This window comes from Malania oleifera, chromosome 6 (assembly GCF_029873635.1).
Source record: "Malania oleifera isolate guangnan ecotype guangnan chromosome 6, ASM2987363v1, whole genome shotgun sequence".
NCBI lineage: Eukaryota > Viridiplantae > Streptophyta > Magnoliopsida > Santalales > Ximeniaceae > Malania > Malania oleifera.
Window position 1 is genome coordinate 45,228,716 of NC_080422.1, and position 22,693 is coordinate 45,251,408.

General features: G+C 39.0%; 1 protein-coding gene across 3 annotated transcripts in view; it reads left to right on the forward strand.

Annotated features, from left to right (window-relative positions):
• Positions 1 to 22,693, forward strand: part of LOC131158256 (cycloartenol synthase-like) — a 102,456-nt gene that overhangs the window by 40,944 nt on the left and 38,819 nt on the right. For all 3 annotated transcript variants that reach the window (XM_058112995.1, XM_058112994.1, XM_058112996.1), the window contains exons 2-6: positions 16,127 to 16,312; positions 16,505 to 16,594; positions 16,877 to 17,071; positions 17,166 to 17,250; positions 17,860 to 18,026. In XM_058112995.1, coding sequence (XP_057968978.1) covers positions 16,127 to 16,312; positions 16,505 to 16,594; positions 16,877 to 17,071; positions 17,166 to 17,250; positions 17,860 to 18,026 — 723 coding nt within the window. The remainder of the gene's footprint in view (positions 1 to 16,126; positions 16,313 to 16,504; positions 16,595 to 16,876; positions 17,072 to 17,165; positions 17,251 to 17,859; positions 18,027 to 22,693) is intronic.

Below are 22,693 nucleotides of genomic sequence, written 5' to 3' on the forward strand. Positions count from 1 at the left end.
AAAATAATTTTTCATTTTTTATTTTTAGTTTTTAAAATAATCACATAAAAGACGACTTGTTTTCCAATTTTCCAAATTTTACCATATTTGGAATCATGGATTTTGGGGGTTTAATTTGGATTTGTGTTTAGAAGAAACTATATACATAATCTGCACAAATTGAAGTCCTAGATCCAAATTCCATGCTCTCATATGCAAAGTTAGAAAAGTGGAAAACAAGGTGGCATTTTTTTAATTGTTTAAAAAATTAGAAATGAAAAAAAAAATTATTTTCACAAACAAATAGTGTCCGAATTGTCTATTGTTGTTCATTTATTTCATACAAATTTAGTGAAAATGAAAAATTAGCTAACTTTTTTATAATTTTTTGAAAAACTAAAATGAAAATTGTAATGTTTTCCAAAACTAAATGTGCCCTAAGATCTCTCCTGAAATGGAAGTTTGAAGAATGCCTATCCTCTTGCAGAAGAAAAAAAAGGGCTTCCCCAAACCACTAGGCTCCCCACCTTGTGACAGTAGGGGAGGGTTGTCAGATTGTATGCAGCCTTATACTTTTATATAGAGAGGTTGTTTCCTTGGACTCGAACCCATGACCAACCAGTCATAAAGAAGCAACCTTACCATTGATCCAAGGTTCGCCCTCCTACTTGCGAAAGAAGAAAATTAGAAATAGGGGCATCATGAATCTTAGATAACTAAAAATAATGAGGAAATGTAATAGACAAAGGCATCTCCCCACCCAATGGTCTTCCTAAAAGTCTATTTGCTCCTTGTTACCCACTGAGTACTGGAATTCAGGAGGGAAATAGTCATAAATCATAAATCTAAGATACAAACTTCCAAGTACTCAAATATCTTTTTACATGTATAAATATCTTTAATTTAATTTTATTTAAATTTAAATTATTTTGACCAGCATTTTCCTATATTCACATGCAATTTGTTCATTTGTAGGGTATATCTATAATTTAACAAGTGATACCCATGAAATTAATGTTATTAAATATTTTTAAAAAGCCATCATGCAGTGATGGTGCTGCCTACAGTGATGGTACTGCCTAGGGTGCTCCAGGTGAGGCTGATCTGGCTATGGTCTTAGCATTTTTACCTTGTTTGAAATGGATGTTCAAAGCAGTTTTCCCCTATATTTATTTATTTGGACAGCCAAAGTCCCCCCAAAAATTAAGGCTTTCATTTGGTTGACTGTGCTTAATAAAATCAATACTAATAACCTGTGTCAGATCAGGAGACCTTTGAAAGCCCTATCTTTAGATATTTGCATGCTCTTTTGTTTGAATTCTGAAACAGCACCTCATCTGTTTTTACACTGAGTATGCTTGGAGAATCTGGAATAAATTATTTGGTGTGATGGGAGAATCTTGGGTTTGTCCCATGTCGGTGGAAGAATTGTTGTCTATTTCTTTTGAGGGGTTTGGAAGAAGGAAGGAGAGGGCTGCACTTTGGAAATGCAGCATTTTTGCAGTGTTGTGGGGATTATGGTTGGAGCTTAATGCACGTAGTTTTTCAGGGAGAAAATTGCATTGACAGCTGGTCTGGGAGAAGTTTTATTACTTGGCCTCTTTATGGTTTGTTGGCTTTGGTTGCTTCAAGTTAGTTAGTTTTTTGGAGGTTCAGCAAGAATGGAGTAATCTTTTGCTCTGATTTTGGCTTCTTCCGATTTTTTGTTTTATTAATTTATTGTTTTCTGGATTAGTCCCGAATTTTGAAGGGAGAAGTCTATTTCTCCTTCGTGTAAATTCTTCTCTTATCAATGAAATCTCTTATTTTGCTATAAGAAAAAAATGAGCCAAGGCCTGAACTTGTGCCTTTGCATCAGTGCCACTGGCAGCTAATATTAAAGGATCATTCTAAACTGATGCTTTCTAAAATGTGAAAAATCAACACCGTGTTGTCGTTTATTGACACGAGTGCAAGAGGCATAAAAAAGGTGGTTTTAGAAAATTCATTCTTTTTTGGGTTTTAAAAGGAAGTGTAAGTGACATGAAAGGATGTTTTTTGAAATGAAAAAGTGATGAAAATTCAAGGTTTGAGAGCAGAAGATTTGAAAAGTTCAAGAGGCTGTTTTGATGTATACAGAAAAGGTTAAGTAGGGGTGTCCTTGTTATTAGTTTTGTGATCGATCATAATTATAATTTTATTGATCACTTATTGGTACATGCACCACATGATCACATGGGTTCCACCAGGAAGATTTTAGGCCAAAATTCTATCGTGGTTGAGTTGTTGAGTTTTCATCCTCTTTTCTAAAATTTAGTGATGCAAACCATTTACTGAAACTTTTATGAAAAAGTTCTGAATTTAATAAGGTTTATAATAAGTTTTGAAAGCCGTGTGAGGTTGATTGTGTCTAAAAGTGCTGATTAAATAAGTGGTGTTTGGATATTGACTTTTATTATGAGCATTGTAAGATCCTAGAAAAAGGCAAAAGTTCAGATTCTTCAAAAAGAAGTTTCGACAAGGACATGATAAGTCTCCTTGCTGTTTCATTTGCAAGAGAAAAGGCCACTATGCAAAGTGTCACGGTCCGCCTTTTTCACACCGTTGTGAAGGGCCGTGCGGCGCTAGCTAAAGCACTCTTGCTTAACTAGCCAGCCTTTTGTTTACCAACATTCATCCACGAAGCACTTTCATTAACATTCAATCAGATAGCAGCGGAAATTATAATCAATTCATGAAAGCCGTGGCAACCAAGCAGTAAATATTGAAGCAAAGGTAATTCATTAACAAATCCTCCGTTGACATGTTGTACTTAGCGAGGGAGGCAAGTAGGCTAAGCACGTTGACAATTGCTAGTGAGTTTTACAATGATTGATGAACACTCACCCTCCCCTAAAGAGCTTTCTAGGCCATTCTCACTCTAGCACTAGGAAACATCAAAGTGACCGAGGAGTCATACTGCCTTATTTGGCTTACCATGAAAGAAATACTAGAAAATAACCCTACACTAGTATTTACATGATGGAAACCCATCCCAAACACACGAGATAAGCGGTCATAGGCAAGCATAATGCCCTGAACAAGCTTAGCCCGTGACATTCTCCCCCACTTATGCGGTCAACGTCCTCGTAGACTTTTGGCGGTAGGTACACTTCAAATTTGTCCACGAACAGTTGAATATCTTCCGCAGAAATCCAGCTGATTTCTTTGTCATCAAGGCGCTTCCACTTCACTAGGAACTTCTTCCGCTTCTTCCTTGAGGATATGAACTTTCTGCCTGCAAGGATCTCTTCAACATCATGTTTGTCAGGTTGCACTGTCTTCAACTCTGCGCAGTTTGACTGACTTCTGCTCAGGTCGTTGGTGTTGGCGTTGAATGGCTTGAGGCAATTGACATGAAATTGCGGTTTTCTCTGTTGATCTGCCCCCTTCTTCATCTGCTTAGAAGCTTTCTCCAGATAGGCTTGGGCAAAGTCTGCATTCTGTCTCCCTTCACCGGTGAAGATGTATGCCTTAGGACTCTTTCGTCTGTACGGCTCGCCCACTGTGTGAGGTAACAGCGGCAGCTGGCCTGTAACAAGCGCAAAAGGACTCTTGTTGGTTGTTGAGCGCCTTTGGGCATTGCCACAGAATGGAGCCACATCAAGTAGTTGCACGCCATTCTTCTGGTTGTCATTGACAAAATGGCACAAGTACTCATCTAGCAGCTCTCTGAATCTCTTCATCTGTTCGTCTGTCTGTCGATGATAACTCGAAGAGATGTCAAGGTGTGACCTGAATATCCTGAAAAATTCTGTTAAGAAGTTGTCAGTGAACATTAAATCTTGGTCACAAATAATAACTTGGGGAAAACCCCAATGTTTCACAACAGTCACAAGGAACAATTGTGTCGTCCCCTCTGCCGAACAGTACTTTGGTGCGGCCATGAAAGTACCATACTTCTTCCGCTCCCCCTTGTCTTGTTGGCAAGTGAGACAAGTTTTGGTATAATCAACCACATCATCCCGCGTGTGCGGCCAATAATACCTTCCCAGTAGTCCTGTCATTGGAGTCATTCTCCGCGAATACCCCTTAACGAACTTCCTGCAGTAACTAGTAAGGCCAAGAAAGGAACGCAACTCCTTCACTGTTGTGGGGATCTTCCGTTCTTGAACCATCCTTACCTTCTCCATACCCCTCCGGATACGACCTTGTTCAACGACTTGACCAAGGAATTTGTTGCTCCGCCGAGCGAAAGAGAAATTCTCCTTCTTCAAAGTCAGACTGTTTCCCTTCAGCCTGTCGAACACCTTCCGTAGATGCTCTTCATGTTTCCTCTGAAACAACACCGATACTCCCAACGGTGTTTTGGAAGGGCAAACACATCCCGCTTCCACTTCATCAAGCTGTTTCCCCAACTCTACTATCTCTCTAGGCGCAATCCAACATGGCCTTTTAGCAGGTGGTTTCACTCCTGATAACAACTTGATCTCTTGCTTCACAGTCCGTCGTGAAGGCAAATTTTGAGGCAGCTTATCCGGCAACACCTCCTTATCCTCATCCAACACCGCTTGGATGGGCGTAGGCTCCAGCTCTTGGCCTACTTCTTTGTCTACCACCACCGTGGCTAGACGTGTCTGCTCACCCTGACCCAATCCTTCATTGAGTTGTATGGCTGAAAGGGACTTCCCTTCGTCTCCTTTCGTTGCAACGACTTGCACCATGCACGAGTGATCTCCCATCAGACACAGGGAACCAGCCGAAGGCATCAGCACTGCCCTCGTCCCCATTAGGAACTCCATTCCAAGAATGACTGGATAGTCATCCAATGGCACCACTGTGAAATTCGCATGACCTTCCCACTGTCCAAGCTTTATAGCCACTTGCTTGGCTACTCCCAGAGTAGGCTGGGCTACAGAGTTAACTGCTTTCACGCGTCCTGTATCCTTCTCTAAGGATAAGTTGAGTCTTCCTGCTTCCAACTGCGAAACAAAATTATGAGTAGCCCCCGTATCCACCATAGCGCGAGTACTCTTCCCATTTATCCTCAAGTCCACAAACATTAACCCTTTTGCTCGTGTAACTTTCGGTATTTTGGCCTGCTTTTCCAATGCGTTCACTAACCGCACTGAACCCACCCTCGGGGCTTCATCCTCTTCCCCATCGTCTTCCACTGCCTGTTCTACAATAGAAGCCTGTAAGGCATTAAGTGATGCTTTGTGAGGGCACTCAAAAACTCTATGAGGACCTCGACACAAGAAACACTCAATTTTACTCTTCCCCTTTCCATTGGGTGTGTTGAACCCTCGAGACGACGAAGCTTCCTGTGAGGTTGATGAATTAGGGTCGGCTCCCCCACTCTTGGGTTTGCCATTCTTGAAAGACTTTCCACCGTTTCCCTCTCCGCCAAACCATTTGGACGAAGTGGTCTCATCACCAGCGTAGTCTGTCAAGCGTTCTGCAGCCGCTTGTGCAGTTGACAAGTCTTGAACCCTTTGTCTATGAAGTTCAGTTCTTGCCCACGGTTTCATCCCCTCTAGAAAATAGAACAACTTGTCCTTCTCCGACATATCCCGAATATCCAACATTAAAGCAGAAAATTGTTTCACATATTCACTGATTGACCCCGTATGCTTGAGATCTCTCAGTTTTCTCCTTGCATTATACTCAACGTTCTCAGGAAAGAATTGGGCCTTGAGCTCTCTCCTCAAGTCTGCCCAACTATCAATCACACAGCTTCCATTTTCAATTTCTCTGTACTTGGTACGCCACCACAGTTTGGCATCTCCAACCAAGTACATGGTCGCAGTATCCACCTTTGCCTGTTCTGAGGCCATCCTCACAACGCGAAAGTACTGCTCCACATCAAACAAGAAGTTCTCCAACTCCTTGGCATCTCGGGCACCCCCATACGTCCTGGGTTCTGGCACCTTGGTCTTGCTAACTCCCGGAGTGTTGGAGTTCCCCATAGCAAGAACCATCACATTTACCTTTGCATCCGGATCTGCCATCCGGGCTTGCAAAGTTTCCACAGTGTGGCGAAAGTCCTCTGACATGTCGCCTATCAAACCTGCTTGATGTTTTTGTGATCCCCTCACTTCATCAACAAGTTCTCTCATCTGGGCCACCTCCGCGGCCATAGTGTTGGTTGACTCTTCAACCTGTGCTTCCAGCACGCTGATCCTCTCAGCATTGTTTGGTGCCATGGTCACTTACCAAAGCTTTCCAAACCCAACAACGAAGGCAATCGAATTCACGTAGCAACTCAACCTTGGGCTTTCACCAAGTGTCACCGACTTGGGCTCTGATACCAAATGTCACGGTCCGCCTTTTTCACACCGTTGTGAAGGGCCGTGCGGCGCTAGCTAAAGCACTCTTGCTTAACTAGCCAGCCTTTTGTTTACCAACATTCATCCACGAAGCACTTTCATTAACATTCAATCAGATAGCAGCGGAAATTATAATCAATTCATGAAAGCCGTGGCAACCAAGCAGTAAATATTGAAGCAAAGGTAATTCATTAACAAATCCTCCGTTGACATGTTGTACTTAGCGAGGGAGGCAAGTAGGCTAAGCACGTTGACAATTGCTAGTGAGTTTTACAATGATTGATGAACACTCACCCTCCCCTAAAGAGCTTTCTAGGCCATTCTCACTCTAGCACTAGGAAACATCAAAGTGACCGAGGAGTCATACTGCCTTATTTGGCTTACCATGAAAGAAATACTAGAAAATAACCCTACACTAGTATTTACATGATGGAAACCCATCCCAAACACACGAGATAAGCGGTCATAGGCAAGCATAATGCCCTGAACAAGCTTAGCCCGTGACACAAAGCAATGCCCGATGAACAGGACAAAATCTGCAAAGCTTGCCCAGCAGTTACAGAATGAAGAACTCGATGCAGATACTGAATTTGTTCTTTTAGAACAAGAAGAGATGACCGAAGAAACTATTCTCGTCCTTATTGATTCGGAAAATTCTGACTTAGAAGATGACTATCATTCAGATGAAACTCTTCAAGTCCAACCTATTCTCTCTTCTCAAGATTCTCAGATAAGTCCTCATGTTCAAATTCAGCTCCTCCCTGAAAAATATGGTAAACCCATTCCTGTTGTTGCATTCATTGATACGGGATCCCATAAGACCATGATTAATCCAAAAGTTCTACCATCAAATTGTTGGTCTTCCCATACTCAATTCTTTAGAGTCGCCAATGATCAGATTTTTACTACCACTTTGATTTCCAAAAAGAAAATTGGAATTAAACTCCTTCCTAATTGCATCATTTGGACTTATGTCATCGGCAGTCCACTGCCTCAAAAAGATGTTTTATTAGGATGGGATGTTTATTGTCTTTCAAAATCCTTGAGGATTCTTCCCACTGGAATTAAGTACAAAAGAGAATTCAAGCCTTTTACCCAGACAAACAAGATCTATTCTGTTTCATATTCTCCTCCAGATTTCCAGCCCATTCAAAACAAACTCCTCAAGTTGTGTGCAGAAAGTCATGATCAGTTCATCCATGATCATCCACTCTGGAAAACCCAGACTTTTTCATTCACATTCCCTTCAAGCTTAATGAAGATGTTAGTCCGACCAAGGCTACCCATCCGGGAATGTCTCCATTAGACCTTAAGTTAGCCAGAGAAGAATGTTATTTTTTATTAAAGCAAGGTCTAATCGAACCAAGCAATTCCTCTTGGGCATGTCAAGCATTTTATGTTGAAAAAAGATCAGAGAAAATTAGAGGAAAGAAGAGATTAGTTATTGACTACAAGCCATTGAATGTGTTCATCAGGGATGATAAGTTTCCTATTCCAAAAGTCAGAACACAATTTATCCATCTTGTCGAAGCAGAAATATTTTTCAAATTTGACCTGAAAGGTGCTTTTTGGCAACTCGGAATTTATCCAAATGACAGATACAAGACAGCTTTCTGTATTCTGAATGAACAGTTCCAATGGACTGTTTTGCCCTTCGGTTTAAAGATCGCGCCATCACTGTTTCAAAAGGCGATGACTAGGATTTTCAATCCTATCCTGCACAGTACCCTGATTTATATTGATGATATTTTATTATTCTCAAAGAGTCTTGCAGATCATCATCACCTTCTTGAACATTTCCACCAGCTGGCATCACAGTACGGGATAATGCTGTCAGAAAAGAAAAGCATGATTGGACAACAAGAAATTGATTTTCTAGGGATGAAAATATCCTATGGAACTATCTGTCCAGGTCCTCATCTTGCAGAACAATTATTACAGTTTCCTGATGATAATCTTTCTGTCAAAGAAATACAGCAATTTCTTGGCATTATTAATTACATCAGAGACTTTATCCCACACGCAAGTCACTACACTAGTGCCCTGTCACAGCTGTTGAAGAAAAAACCACCTCCATGGGGCCCTAATCAGACACAGGCTGTCAAATATCTCAAAAAAGCTGCAAAGGATCCACCGCCTCTGACTATTCCATCCACAGGAAATCTTATCCTCCAGTCAGACGCAAGTGACCATTATTGGGGTGCCTTACTGCTTGAAGATGAGGATAATAAGAGGTCCTATTGTGGACACGCTAGTGGAGAATTCAAAGATTCTCAAAAGCACTATCACATTGTGTTCAAGGAAATTATTGCAGTAAAAAAATGGAATTCAGAAATTTGACTTCTACGTCAGATCAAAGCACTTCACTGTTGAAATGGACAACTCATCTTTCCCAAAGATGCTTGAATTCCGGAACAAGATTCTCCCTGATCCACAGATTCTCAGACTGAAAGACTGGTTTTCTAGATATGACTTCTTCGTGAAGCATATAAAAGGTGATCACAATATCCTCGTTGATATGTTATCTCGCCCTCGGAAAACATCCTTCCTCATATCCAAACACCGAGCCATGCCATTCCATTAATCCTCATGGCCTCATCCTCTTCCTCACCTCCAGATATCCTCTACCTTGGTGCCTTTACCCAGATACATTTCCTGCCAGAATTACCTCCAGAAACCACTGATGTCTCCAAAATCAAATTCTATGCAAAACCCTTCTGTTACCACTATGCTAACCTGATAGGCCATCACCAAACTTTCTTAGCATACCCTTTCCTCAATCCTTAAGTCATCAAGCCATCCTCCTTTAATACTCATGTATTATGGTATCTATGGTATCTCTCTGTTTTGCAGGTACATGCTGTATTCCTCCCTCTCCAAGAGACATACACCCATCTTAATGATCCAGCCAACCAGAAATCCCTGCTTTGGACCTTCCTCTAGCTTTTTGATCCGCTGAGAAAGAAGCTGACTACTCTCATAGGTAATCACAATCTTTGGAAGATGGACCCAGCTAATGTAGCCGTAGTACACAGTATCTTCATTCTGCATAGACTGTATTTCTACAATCCAAATAGGAACCTCCTATGGTCCTAGAATCAAGTCTACGAATGGGATACGCTGTACAACTTTCCCAGTACATGGCCAAGCTACAAACCTTCACTTCTGAATCACCTCTGTGAAATGAATGACCTGAAGTTCTGTTCTGAGCTCGTCAAGGCCGTTCCAGACGAGATTCTTGCTCCCAAGCCACTTGACAAGCCACCCGACAATGACCCTCCTGATCAAGATCCAATGGATACAGATGAAGACAATCCTTGGAAGCAAAAGACTTACTACCATCCGATCCATGGAGAGATCACGGATGAGGATTATGTCAACCTCAACCTCTCGCCATCTCACCGAAGTCCATAATGGCAGGCCACGTCTACTTTATGTATTATTGTCACCAAAGTCCACAATGGTGGGCCGTCTTATGTCTGCTTGTATGATAAGTTTGTATGTAGAGTCAAGAGTTGTTACATGATTAAAGGTGGTGGGTCACTCCCGCACAAATGCAGCCGCCCATGTGCTGTCACCTTTTAATTATGTCTGTTGTCAGTTGTTAGGTCGTCTTTGTCAATAGTCAGTCGACGCGACAAAAGTCTTCACTCACTTTACTTTATGTCGTCGTCTACTATTGTGTTTACTTTATGTCCCTTTCAATGTTGGCTTAGCGTGTAAGCTTTGGGGTCTCAGACCTCTATATAAGGGACTGCGTTCCCTTTTGTAAGGCAGAGCTAGAACGGAGTTAGACGAAAACTAAATAAAATTCCTCCTAGTGTTCTTCCATGGCTTTCTAAATTCTCTCTTCCCCTAAATACTATTTGTCCAAAGGGCTTCTATCTTCTACTTCTATGAGCTTGTAATGTCTTTATGCAATGAGGTTGCCAAACTTTTAATTTATGCGCATGGGTCACTCCCCTTACCAAAATGTTACGATCTACCTTTTTTCTGTCCAGGAGTAACAAGCCTTTGATAGAAATGCTTATGTGGAAGGTCCTTTTTTGTGTGCGTGGCTGTTAGGGTCCCACCTTGGTTGATGCCGCTAACTTTCCATCCAAAAACATGTTCCCCATGATTCCTATAATTGTAGAGTCAGGTGGAAGGTTGTTTGTAAACCTCTAAATGAAGGAGGTCCTGGCATTAAATTACTTAGTGAATGGAGTGTTGTTGCTGCTGTAAAGTTGCTATGATATATTTGTTCCTCCAAATATTTTCTAAGGATTGTACGGGTTCATACTTTAAGTTGAAAGGGAGTATCTGGGCTATAAAAGGTCTTCAGGGAATTCTTGGATTTAGAAGAGTATTCATAGGGTAAGGTAGTTGGCTTATCCTCGTATTAAATACAAAATTGGAGATGGTAAAATGGTAAATCTTTGTTATGATAATTGGCATGTCAATTTTCCTATTATAGAGCATTATGGCCCTCATTTTCCCTTTGACTTGGGAGTTCATAATAATTCTAAGGTATTTGATTTCATTGCTGATAATTCTTGGAAATGGCCATGAAGACTGACAGTTATGTTTCTGTTTTTAAGGCCTCTTTGCATTTCTTACCAAGCAGCAGCACAGCTGATTTAGTGTTTCGGGACTTAACCGCAAATAGCTCATTCTCTTTCCGTTCAGCCTGGGATCACATTAGACAAAGAAAGAGTCCATTGCTGTTGACTAAAGTTGTTTGGCAGAAGATCAGTATCTTAAAACATTCATTTGTTACATGGCTGGCAGTGTTGAACAGATTGAACATGAAATAGAATTTTTGTCTTGGGGCAAATGTAGTGATACTAAATGCATTCTGTGTGGAGATGGTATTGAGCAAAGATACCATGTATTCTTTGAATGCTCTGTTGAACTGGAATGATAACCTGAGACATTCTGAATAGACTTTTAGTTATGGGTGATTTGAAGCTGGAAATAGTTGGTAAAATGATATGGTTTGCAACAATCTATCATTTTTGGAGAGGTAGGGATCAGTTAATTTTTGAAGGAATACCAGTTTATCCTGATTTGATTGTGAGCTAGGTTGTTTATGATGTTAAAACTGTATGTGCTGGTCTGAAAGGCTATGCATTTTAGTAGATGAGGGTGGTCTTTGATTATCTGTTGGAAGTTTTCTGAGTTCTGGTCTATTGGCAGGTTGAAGGTGGCCTTGGTCCTTGCTGGAAGTTCTTTATTCTGATGTGTAAGTGTTCTTTGAAGCTGAGAGCAGTTTTGTTCTTTTGCTGGGGTGTTCAGACCTTTATCCCTTGTATCAGTTGAACTTTTGTATTAGCCAGTTAATCAGCTTAATTAATAAATGAACTTATTCTTCCCAAAAGAACAACTCTTTCATGTACATGTTTTAGGGCTTGCTATGTTACAGTTTTGAAACTTTGCAGAAGAATAAAAAAATTGCTTTCTATTTGAGCTACCCAATGGCCATCATGAGCTCCAATGCAGCTTTTGTTTCGTGCTACTGTAACTTAGCAGCACAATTGAGGATATCTTGGATGGAGGCCAACCTTGTTTGGTTGTCAAACGTCCAACCCAGGTAGGTTGTCAAAAGTATGTGGTAAGATATTTTGATCACTGCTGCTCAGTCGAATGCATGTGGATTCTGATGGTTAGAAACTCCTCCCTCCACACCCCCCCAGCGTGTGTGGTGCTAAATTGTTCCCAGTTTGTGATTGATGGATTGCTGAGAAAACACAGAAGGCTGGAGAGGAATCAGAGGCTAAGGGGGGTTTCTATGTTTTTGTTTGGGATATTGTGTATTAAAGTCATCTTCATAGTGTGGTACTTCAGGAATGATTTGTGGAATTTCAATGGAAGGAAATTCTGCACTTTAGTGGGATCTCTTATTGTGCCCTTCCCGCCCAAACACTGTGCATGTCATCTTTACTCCATGCTTTGACTGATTCCTTGCATTCTGCAACTCATATTTCTCCTCTTTGTTTTCTTCCTTTCTGCAAGTTGTGTCAACGTGGGGCTGCGGTGAGTTCAAAGTTGTCGGTGGCCACAAGTTTGCCCATTGACTGGGTTTATTACATGCCCATAAATTCTCAAAGGTATCAACCCTGTAGCAGTTGATAACAAATGATTCACATGATTCGTACAAGAGATTGCATGAAGAGAGGGGATACCAGTGAGGTCCCACTTCCTGCAACTGCATGTGTTGGGTTCTAGGTCAACAGAAAACTGTCCAACTACTGAAGTGGAGCCCCACCTAATCATTCTGGAATGTATCTTGTTGATGCCTCCTTACCCTTATCCAACTTTTTTTGCACTTTATGGAAAAATATCGCACCAAACTTCATTGCATCTCTCCTTACATGCAATCTTCTCACAAAACCAGAACACCTGACCATCTCCAACAATGTGAGTATAGGCTTCTCTCTAGCATCCAATATACATAATTAAATCACTCACAGAAGTTGTGGTCCGCCCCTTCCCCGGACCCCGCATACGTGGAAGCTTTGTGCACCAGGCTGCCTTTTTTTTTTTTTTTAATCCAACCTTGACATTAAGAAAAAAACATTAAAATGAAAACACTAGCTAAAATCACTTACAAAGTCGGCGTATTCAATCATGTATCAAAAAATAAATCAAAGTACTCACACATGTATCAAAACATTCTCATCAATTCAATGTAATAACCAACATAGAGTGCGATAGTCACTTAAGAAGCCATGGCAGTCACTCATGCATCACAAAATAATTAGCCCAAAGGCTGCGCACTCAATTAAAAAATAGATCAAAGACTTAAAAAAATTGGACACCAACTTAAAAATTTGTCCCATGACCTATCTTTCTTCCCTCGAAGTACTCATTTATAGAAACCCTATACCTAATTGTTGAGATTCACGTACCATAGTTGGGTGGATCATTGTTGGCCCTCTTAATAAGTTTAGAGTCATCGCTCCTTGCCTTTGTTCTAAACAATCTTTCTCCCTCTTCTACCCTACCCCTTGTATCGCTACTAACATGAACTAGCTCACTTCTCCTCATGGATGCATTATGTGGCCTGCGTTGTAGTTGCCCAAACCATCTCAGCCACCCCTCGCTTATATCATCTTTTATCTGCCTAACTTGTCATGTCCCTATTTTTGGCTTGTGACCGGCTATCACTCCATCTAAAAATTAATGGAGTCACTAGGCTTAGGCAAAAATTTCTTTTGCAAAATCATCATTTGAAAACAAGTTAGAAACTAAATAATAGTGCATATTTTTGAAAACACAAGATACATACATATATTTCATAAATCAACTAAAAATGTTTACTTTCAGTGACAAGCTTTTTACATTGGTTTGTACTTTACATACAACTTTTTTCATACTTCTTAGTCTACATACGTGACTGCCAACCGATTACATTCTTAGTATCCCTATCATCTTCCTGCCAACTTGTAGTACATGTCAAGAATGACAATCTCTTGGAGAACTTAATAAGTGGGGCTCTCCTTTAGTTCGAACCTAAAATTATTCAGGAATAGGGTGAGCAACCACGAGCTTAGTAGACATTCTCAATTCCCTCTTATTCAAATAAGGATTTCAAAACTTTTAACATATGATTTCTTATATGCATGCATAATCATAAGGTGCATGAACACACTTTATTTTGAGCAATATGCATGAATACATTTTTTATTCTAAGCAACATCTTCATCTAAAGTTGCCATCACAAAACATCCAAATAGCATGCATTTTCACATTTTTTTTTAACATAGCAGCGCTGCCCCTAGTAAGTGCACATTTTATGTTAAGCAAGTGCCAAATTCCTGCTTGGCCAACCACTGCTTAATGCGGATTTGTCAACAAGTGCCAAATTCCAGCTTGGCTAACAACCGCTTAACATGTAAATACCCTCCAAAGATTAGGGCCTTTCATCCAAGGGAGACACAATACCTGCTTGCTCAAATCCCACAAAATCTCAGCCATAAAACCATACACAAAGTGCCAGCTATTTTACATAATAGCAATTAGCGATTCAATTCCATGCAAGACTCCACCTCTATTTACCATCATCCTTATGAGATGAATGTTTATCACATGAAAATTTTCCAATTAAACAAAATCTGAATCTACGAAAACCAAAAGGAACGTACATGTAGCCATATCAAGTAATTAGAAATAACAAATTTAAATCTTTTTAACTAGTGATCCAATTCCATGCAAGATTTTACCTCTATTTCCTTTGAATACCCAAAATCCCTAGCTGAATAAATGAAAATTAGGAACGCCAACCTTGATTTTCAGCCTCTTCAACTTAATTTAAGTTTCCCTCTGCTTTTCCTTTATTTTCTCCTGATTTTCTCTGAATTTCCATGATTTTCTGCAGAGTTCTCTCTCTCTCTCTCTCTCTCTCTAGAACTAGGGTTTACAGCAAGAGCTTGCGGTATTCTTTTCTGTGATGAGTCTGCTTTTGCAGGGCTGGAAAGGTCAAGACAGCAGCTACTTGCTGCCAGCTGCTTGGCCCGAGTGTTTCTTGCTAGACTGGAAACATTGCAGGACTGCAGCAGCTGGTGGCAACAAGGGTCCTACAGTGCTGCCATCTGTGCGCTAGGTGCCGGCTGCTGGTTTGTTGTGCTGCCAGGCGTCACACTTGGTTTCAGCATGCCCCATCCTCTTCTCTCTCTCTCAGCCCCAACTCTTATGTTGTTTATGTTTTAGCATATCCCTCATAATTTGTTTTCATCTAAGCCCCTCCTACCAATTTACCACTAATAAGTCCAATGGAATTCCCAATATTAATTAGCAGAGCTCAATTAATGAATTAACATGGATAGTATGAACTTGTTTAATGCAATACAAAGCAAATCATGCTAATTTGTCAAAGTAGTTTCAATTTACGGTGGCCTAAAGGGTATGGTTATCACATAGCTTGCCCTGAATGTATTCATTCCTTAATTTATCTTTTGCAATTGTATCATTGATCCACCTTAGCATTTGATAAGGAGTCATATCATAGAGATTTAACAAGATTTACTCCGGCTGTTAGCTACCTAATGCAAGTCTCCTCCTTTACCCTTGGAACATGCCAAACACCACTATTTTGTAATTAACTACCAAGCAATATCTTAGTTAACTAGTTTCTTGTTATTTAATCTTAGTGGTGGGACCTATTTGTGGCCTTCAATATATGTCATGTTCTTACTTTAAGATGCTATGCAAGAACTGTATTTAACAGAAGGGAGATGTCATGCCTTGTGTTTTAGTTATCGTAGTGGGAAAAAAATAGAAATAGAGTGAGTATTTTGTATAGTCATACACATGTCTTGAATTCTTTTTAGAATCTGATATTAAAATTGAAGTATCACTTTTACTGTTGATTTTTACATGAAGAAATCATATAATCCTTTTAGTCCATTTTTAATTTATTCAAGCCAACTGCTGCTGTTGTCCTATCGGGTTGTTTGGAAAGTCCTGTAATGCTTCAAGCTCAGGGATACTATTAACTGGTTATAAAGTTTCAAGTTTATGGTGTCTTTGTGTGTGGGTGTGTATGCATATGGAAGCATGGAAATTTCTTTTGGCAAATTGCATTGAAAAGTCCATGAAGTTAAATCAGAATTACCTTGTTCTTTCTCATTCTAAACAGTGGGATTGCAGATAAAATAATTCATAACTTTTGAGAGAATAATATTGTGTTGCTTTTCATATATGCCCACATTATTTTTTTGACAGTGTTCATTCACAGAGAAAAGTATTTTTATAATTTCTTTTTGGTTTACAGCTAACAATGTGATGAATTGATTATAATTTTTCAATTTTCATTGACTAAAATTAGTCAACAATTCAGATTATGCTTTGAAGTTTGTGGCTTCTTTTTATAAACGTAGCTCACCAAGGAAAACCCATGTGCTGTGGACTTAAAACAAGTCAAAGTTAGAGATATAGAAGATGTGACAGAGGAGGCAGTAACAACTACCCTACGAAGAGCTATCAGTTTCTATTCCACCATCCAGGCACATGATGGCCATTGGCCAGGTGATTATGGGGGTCCTATGTTTCTACTTCCAGGTTTGGTAAGAGCTAAAATTGTGAAAAAGTATGTTATTCAATTTTTCTATAATAATAAACATGAATTCTGTATACTATGGTGTATTCATGTTGAAGCTTCCAGAATATAATTTAATAATTCATTTTGATTTTTAAGGCAGTTGCAAGAATAAACTGTGATAGTCCTGTTATTGCTATCATCTTATAACCTGCAACAGGTCATCACTCTATCTATTACTGGAGCTCTAAATTCTGTGCTATCAAGAGAACATAAACATGAGATGTGCAGATATATTTACAATCACCAGGCAAGTCTCTTATTTGAGATGTTGGCACTTTTTATCTTTTGGGCTCTTTTTCCACCTTTGTGTTCTTGCACACCTGCAGTGTGCATGTGTCCTGTGTGTGCCCATGTGATTCTAGTTATCCACGTATTAAGAATAGATAGTTGTGTTTAGAAAATTTGTTCTATTGATATGTTTTTGAGGGGGCATGTGTTTCCTCAATTATTTGCATTCCAAAATCCGTAGCATAAACCTCTCATTCTGGATAGAAAACCAAAGAACCTGAAGTCACATGTTTTATTGCAGAATGAAGATGGAGGTTGGGGTCTTCATATTGAAGGTCCAAGCACCATGTTTGGTACAGCCCTAAATTATGTTACCCTTAGGTTGCTTGATGAGAAGCCTGAGGATGGACAAGGGGCAATTGAAAAAGGGCGTGTATGGATCTTAGACCATGGTGGTGCAACTGCAATAACTTCATGGGGCAAAATGTGGCTTACAGTATGATTCAGCCTTTATTTTGCAGCCTTAAACCAGAAAAATTAATGTTCTCTGAATAACAGTTAACATTTGATTAATATTTTGGTGTTGATAGGTACTTGGAGTTTTTGAGTGGTCTGGGAATAATCCACTGCCCCCAGAAGTATGGCTGTGTCCTTACCTTTTTCCATGTCATCCAGGTCTAACTAATAATTTGATCTTATCTTGTATTTATTCCAAAACTTGACATTTTGTTGAGAAGAAAAAAATGTGAAGAAACCTATATTTGTTCTATTTTCCAACTATATAAATTTTATTACTTTTTTCCTTACCAATAAAAAGGAGGGGGGAAGGGGGATGGGATAGTCTTTATAAGGATATAATGGGGCATGATCAGCATCGAAACAAATCAATCATTTAATTTAAGGTATTGCTAGATTCAGGTTCAGCATTGGAGATTGTGATTGGAGTTTCTAAATAAATATGAGAGGGAAGGGGTATGATTTATTATGGCAGAACAGAAAATTACAATTGGATTCAAAAGCTAGAACAAGAATTTTATGTCAAGAGGAAGCAAAAATCTTTTTGTTATAAAAAAAGAAAGTGATGCAATGGGAATTCCTTTAAGCAGATTTCTGATTGTTGTTTTAGATCTTTCCATTGAAGAAATTTACTTCTTTTATTTCCTTATCACCAATGTTTAACTGTTTGCTCATTCTGTTGAAAATTTTCCTTCTTGATTCTGTTAACAGGAGTCCTTAGTGCCCCCTTAACTGCCTTTAATATTCTTTTTAATTTCTTATTCATAGGAAGGATGTGGTGTCACTGCCGGATGGTTTATTTGCCCATGTCATATTTATATGCGAAGAGGTTTGTTGGTCCAATTACTCCGATAATTCTTTCTTTGAGAAAGGAGCTTTATACAGTCCCGTATCATGAAATAAATTGGAATCTAGCTCGCAACCAATGTGCAAAGGTTAGCAGGACATCTACCACGCTTGGTTCTTGCAATGTTTATGCAATTAGTTATTTTTTCTCATTGTTTTTTGTTTCTGCATTAAATGCTGTTCCTGTAATCAATATCCTGCATATGAATAATATCTAAATATTCCTTTATATAGGTAGTAATTACCAGTATGAAATTAACTTATGCAGAAACACTTGGTAATATATAAGATGATAAAATTCTTGCAGAAACTAGGCGTTATTTTTTGAATTGCATCTAATTTCACTGTCTTGTTACTTATCCCCAAGTTCGGGTGAATTATTACCCAGTATTAGAAAAGAATGTTGATTTCTTACAACAACCCAGGTTAGGATTGTTTTAAATACACTGTCATATATATGATGCAGAACTTATGTAATTATGGAATGTTGATGTGTTTTTGTGTCAGCTTTATGTCCAAGTCCGCTTTTTTTTTTTCTTTTCCTTCCTGTTGTTTACTGTTCCTCTTTTATTAGTTAGTCAATCAAATTCTTTTTTCTTTTGCATGCCCTCGTTATATGACATACATAAGCACATGCATATGCATTTTCATATCAAATGGGGCATTTTCCTTTTATTTGTACAGGATAATAATCATGCCCACGTATAGACAACAAAATTATTGTTTTTGGGACTTTGATAATTGTTTGGCTGGAGAAGGGCAATATTGGAAGACTTCCACAAAAAGCCAAACCATCTATAAGCTCTGTTTTGCCTTAGATGTATCACTCTTCCTCTCTTTTCTTTTCGTCCTTCTCCCTCCTCCATCCTTCGTATAAAATCATCCAGGGCAAGAGAGAGTGAGGTTCCAACCCCTTGATTTGGCCACTGCAAAGTCACGAGTTCTCAGTTCTCTTGTCTCATGCTCCCATTTTTGAAAGCTTGGAGTCTGGACCTTGGATTTGAATGTGTTGATTTGGATAAAATATAATACAAAATTATACTTGTCTAAGCACACAAAAATCCAGAGGTATTGTCACTCCCAGTAATATGCTTTGGAGCAGAATGATCTTCTTGGTGTCCCTTTGGTGTTCAGCAAATGGATTCTCCCGACGTTGTTTCTTTGGAAGACATGCAGCAGGATTGGTTGGCTTTACTTTATTTATTTGTCTTGTATTTAGTTTTTCTTAGCTGCTTTTCTTTTGTAATGGGAGGACATCTTTGTTTCCCTGGTTTTTCTTTTTTCTTTCTGTCTTTTTCATGATTGTACTCCTTTCTTACTTTAATACAGTTTTTGTTTATCAAAAAGAATTTTGGTTCCAAACACAGCCTAGGGACATTTTGTTCACTAGACATTTATTTTAAGTCACGAAACTGTTTAAGGGTGTTTTAGTCATTTTCATGTTTTAGTTTCTGTTATGCAGATTTACGGCCCTTATATTAAGTTTAAAGAGGGGCTTAGATGTTTTTTTTGTTTTTGCTAGGCGCCTAACAATCTTTCAAAATAATTCTTCCAAATATGTTCAGCAGTTCTTGGATGAGTTAAATTGTACTTTCAGCCTGTTACCACTGGTTTCTTGCTCTCCTTTTCTTTTAGTGATTGAGGTGGCGATGTTCTACTTCTAGATCTCTTTCCTTTTTATTTTCTTGGCATGTGTATAATGAGGCTGCATGAAGAGAGCAGTCCACATTATATAAATTATTCAAAACTTAATGTTTCATGCATGATACATCTGATGGAGTAGACCGTCTACACCCTACAGGCTGCCCATTTGGCATACCTATTTTAGGTGTAGATTTAGAAAATTATGCTTGTATTATGATCTCTTTTTTATTGTTTATTGACTTTCTTTGGCGTTTTGAAATTATGTGTTTAGTTGGGGTTCTTTTGTAAATATGTGTTAGTAGTACTTGTGGGTATAAGCTGGACATGCAAGTTAATGTTCAATTATCATTTGAAATCAGAATTTCTTTGATACCATGTTATAAATCTGAAATTGTTGGAAAGTTTCAAATCTGTTTAGTCAACTTTCCTATTTTTTTAATAGAATCTCGGCTGTAAATGTGTGAATATCCTATAATATTTAGTTTCCTTAGAAGTTAGCATCTTTGGTTCTTTCCTTCTATTCTTTTGTTGTACCCCTATTATACAGACCTGTACCTATGTTACGATTAATGAGAATTATTTCCACAAGAAGCTATCTCATTCTAGATGGTATCAGAGCTACGTCTGGCTCTTGGCCTCATGTAAACCCTAGTTTGCCTTGGCGGCTCCAATCTGACCCGAATCTCTATAGGGTTTTCTTCCTTGTTCAACTCTACCCGAATCTCTTCTATTGCTGTAGCCATGGCTGAAACTTCAAATGATGAGTTTGATGAAGTAAGGGGAAGAATCCTATGGAGACAGCCTCTACTCCCACTTGGGGAAGTTTTTTTTGAAGTACGACGAGAAGATTGTCGAAGGTGTGTGATGATGAATAAAAAGGAGGATGAGACTGGAAAATTCTGCTCTACTTGCTGCCAATAATCATGCTCCTCATACTGCTGGTAACATAGATTTGGCTACTGCCAATATTTCTGCACAACGGCCTTACTCTAATCAAAGGAGGTTGGAATATAAGCCTCGAGTATGGTGTGACTATTGCAATAAGCCACACCACACTCGAGAAACTTGTTGGAAACTCCATGGAAAGCCAGAAAACTGGAAGAATAACAAATCTAGACACTCTGGTAGCAATCATGCAGTCCCCTAAAGCCAATGAAGCTAATTTCCTAAGTGCAGAGCAGGTGGATCATCTTCTTCAACTGCTGAAATCTACTTCTGCCTTTAGTCTTCCTACTAGTTCATTGGCCCAAACAGGTGATAACTCTAGTGCCTACCCTTGTTGCTTAAATCTTGCACCTTGGATTATTGATTCTGGTGCATTTGATCACATGACCAGTACCTCACAATTGTTTCAATCTTATTCTCCTTGTTTTGGTAATAAAAAAATTAGAATTGCAGATGGAAGTCTTTCATCCATTGCTGGAATAGGTTCTGTCCAAATCTCTGAAAAAATAAGACTCAGATCTGCCCTTCATGTCCCTAAACTTGCTTATAACCTGCTATCTATTAGTAAACTCTCATGGGATTCTAATTGTTGTGTCATTTTCTTTGATTCCCATTGTGAATTTCAGGACCAACTCTCTGGGAGGATGATTGGCATTGCTAGGATGATTGATGGACTCAACTACTTCGATGAGACTTTATTCAACAATAAACAAGCTCAGGGATTGAGTAGTAGTACTAGTTCCATTTCAGTACGTGAACAAATAATGCTTTGGCATCTTAGACTAGGACATCCTAGTTGTCTCTATTTAAGACATTTGTTTCCTAGCTTATTTTAAAAATTGGATTGCAATTCTCTTCATGTGATGTTTGCCACATATCCAAAACTCACCGAAGCACCTATCAATCAAAAGCTTATCATTCTTCCAAACCTTTTTATTTAATTCATAGTGATGTTTGGGGTCCCTAAAAAATCACTACTACTTCTAGTAAGAAATGGTTTGTTACGTTTATTGATGATCATACACGTTTGTGTTGGATGTACTTATTGAGTTAACAATTTGAGGTTGAAAATTTTTTTTAGGATTTTTATACTATGGTTGAAACCCAGTTCCAAACGAAAATCAGTATCCTTAGAACTAATAATGGTACTAAATATTTTAAGAAATGTTTAGGAACGTTTCTTTCAACAAAGGGTATTCAACATCAATCTACTTGTTGTGACACCCCGCAACAAAATGGTATTCCTGAGAGAAAAAATCGCCATTTGTTAGAGGTTGCACGGGCCCTAATGTTTTCAATGCAAGTTCCTAAATATCTATGGGGTGATGCTATTTTAACTGCATGTTATCTCATTAGTAGGATGCCCACTCGAGTGCAAAAATACATCACTCCCCTAGATTGCCTAAAAAAATTGTTTCCTTTATGTCAGATAACACCAGATGTGCCACTAAGAGTGTTTGGATGTGATGAGTCCCTAAAATGCATGATTTTAGGCCCTCATTTACCTTTGTTTTGTCTTCTTTTATTATGTATATGCCCTTTGTTATCATATTTCAGAGTTATACAAGGTTTGCTCGTGTTTAAGGAAAAATAGGTTAAAACCGAGGAGTTAAGCAATATGAGAAGTGAAGGGAGTATTTGGGATACTTAAAGCTCAAATCAGCTGTCTAGCCAAACTCCTAATGTCTCAACACACATAAAAAAGAAAAAGACTCTGTTCGATCATGTGGTGCGATCAACTATTGCAAGGGGCGACCAGGGCAAAAGCTGTAGACTCTAAGGTTTAGATTGAAGAAGAAATGCTGCAAGGTTCAACCAAGTGTTCGATCATGTGACCCTCAAGGGCGACCAAGTCGAGATACGGAAGCTTATTGAGCCCAAAAATACCGAAAGTCTCGACCATGAAGACCTTGAGGGGCGACCAGGTCGAGTTCCTGAGCTGAATTGAAAATTGAAATACTGAGAGTCTCGACCAAGTGCTCAACCAACAGGACCTTAAAGGGCGACAAGGTATAGATCTCGACCAGCAGCTTGACTAGAAAAAATAGGGGTGCAACCTGGTCTCCAGCGACGATCTTCTGCGCGAGATTTTGTGCTAAACTTTCCTATTTCAAAATTCAAACCTTGTAAACTCTAATGGGTATAAATTTTAGCTACAAATATGTTC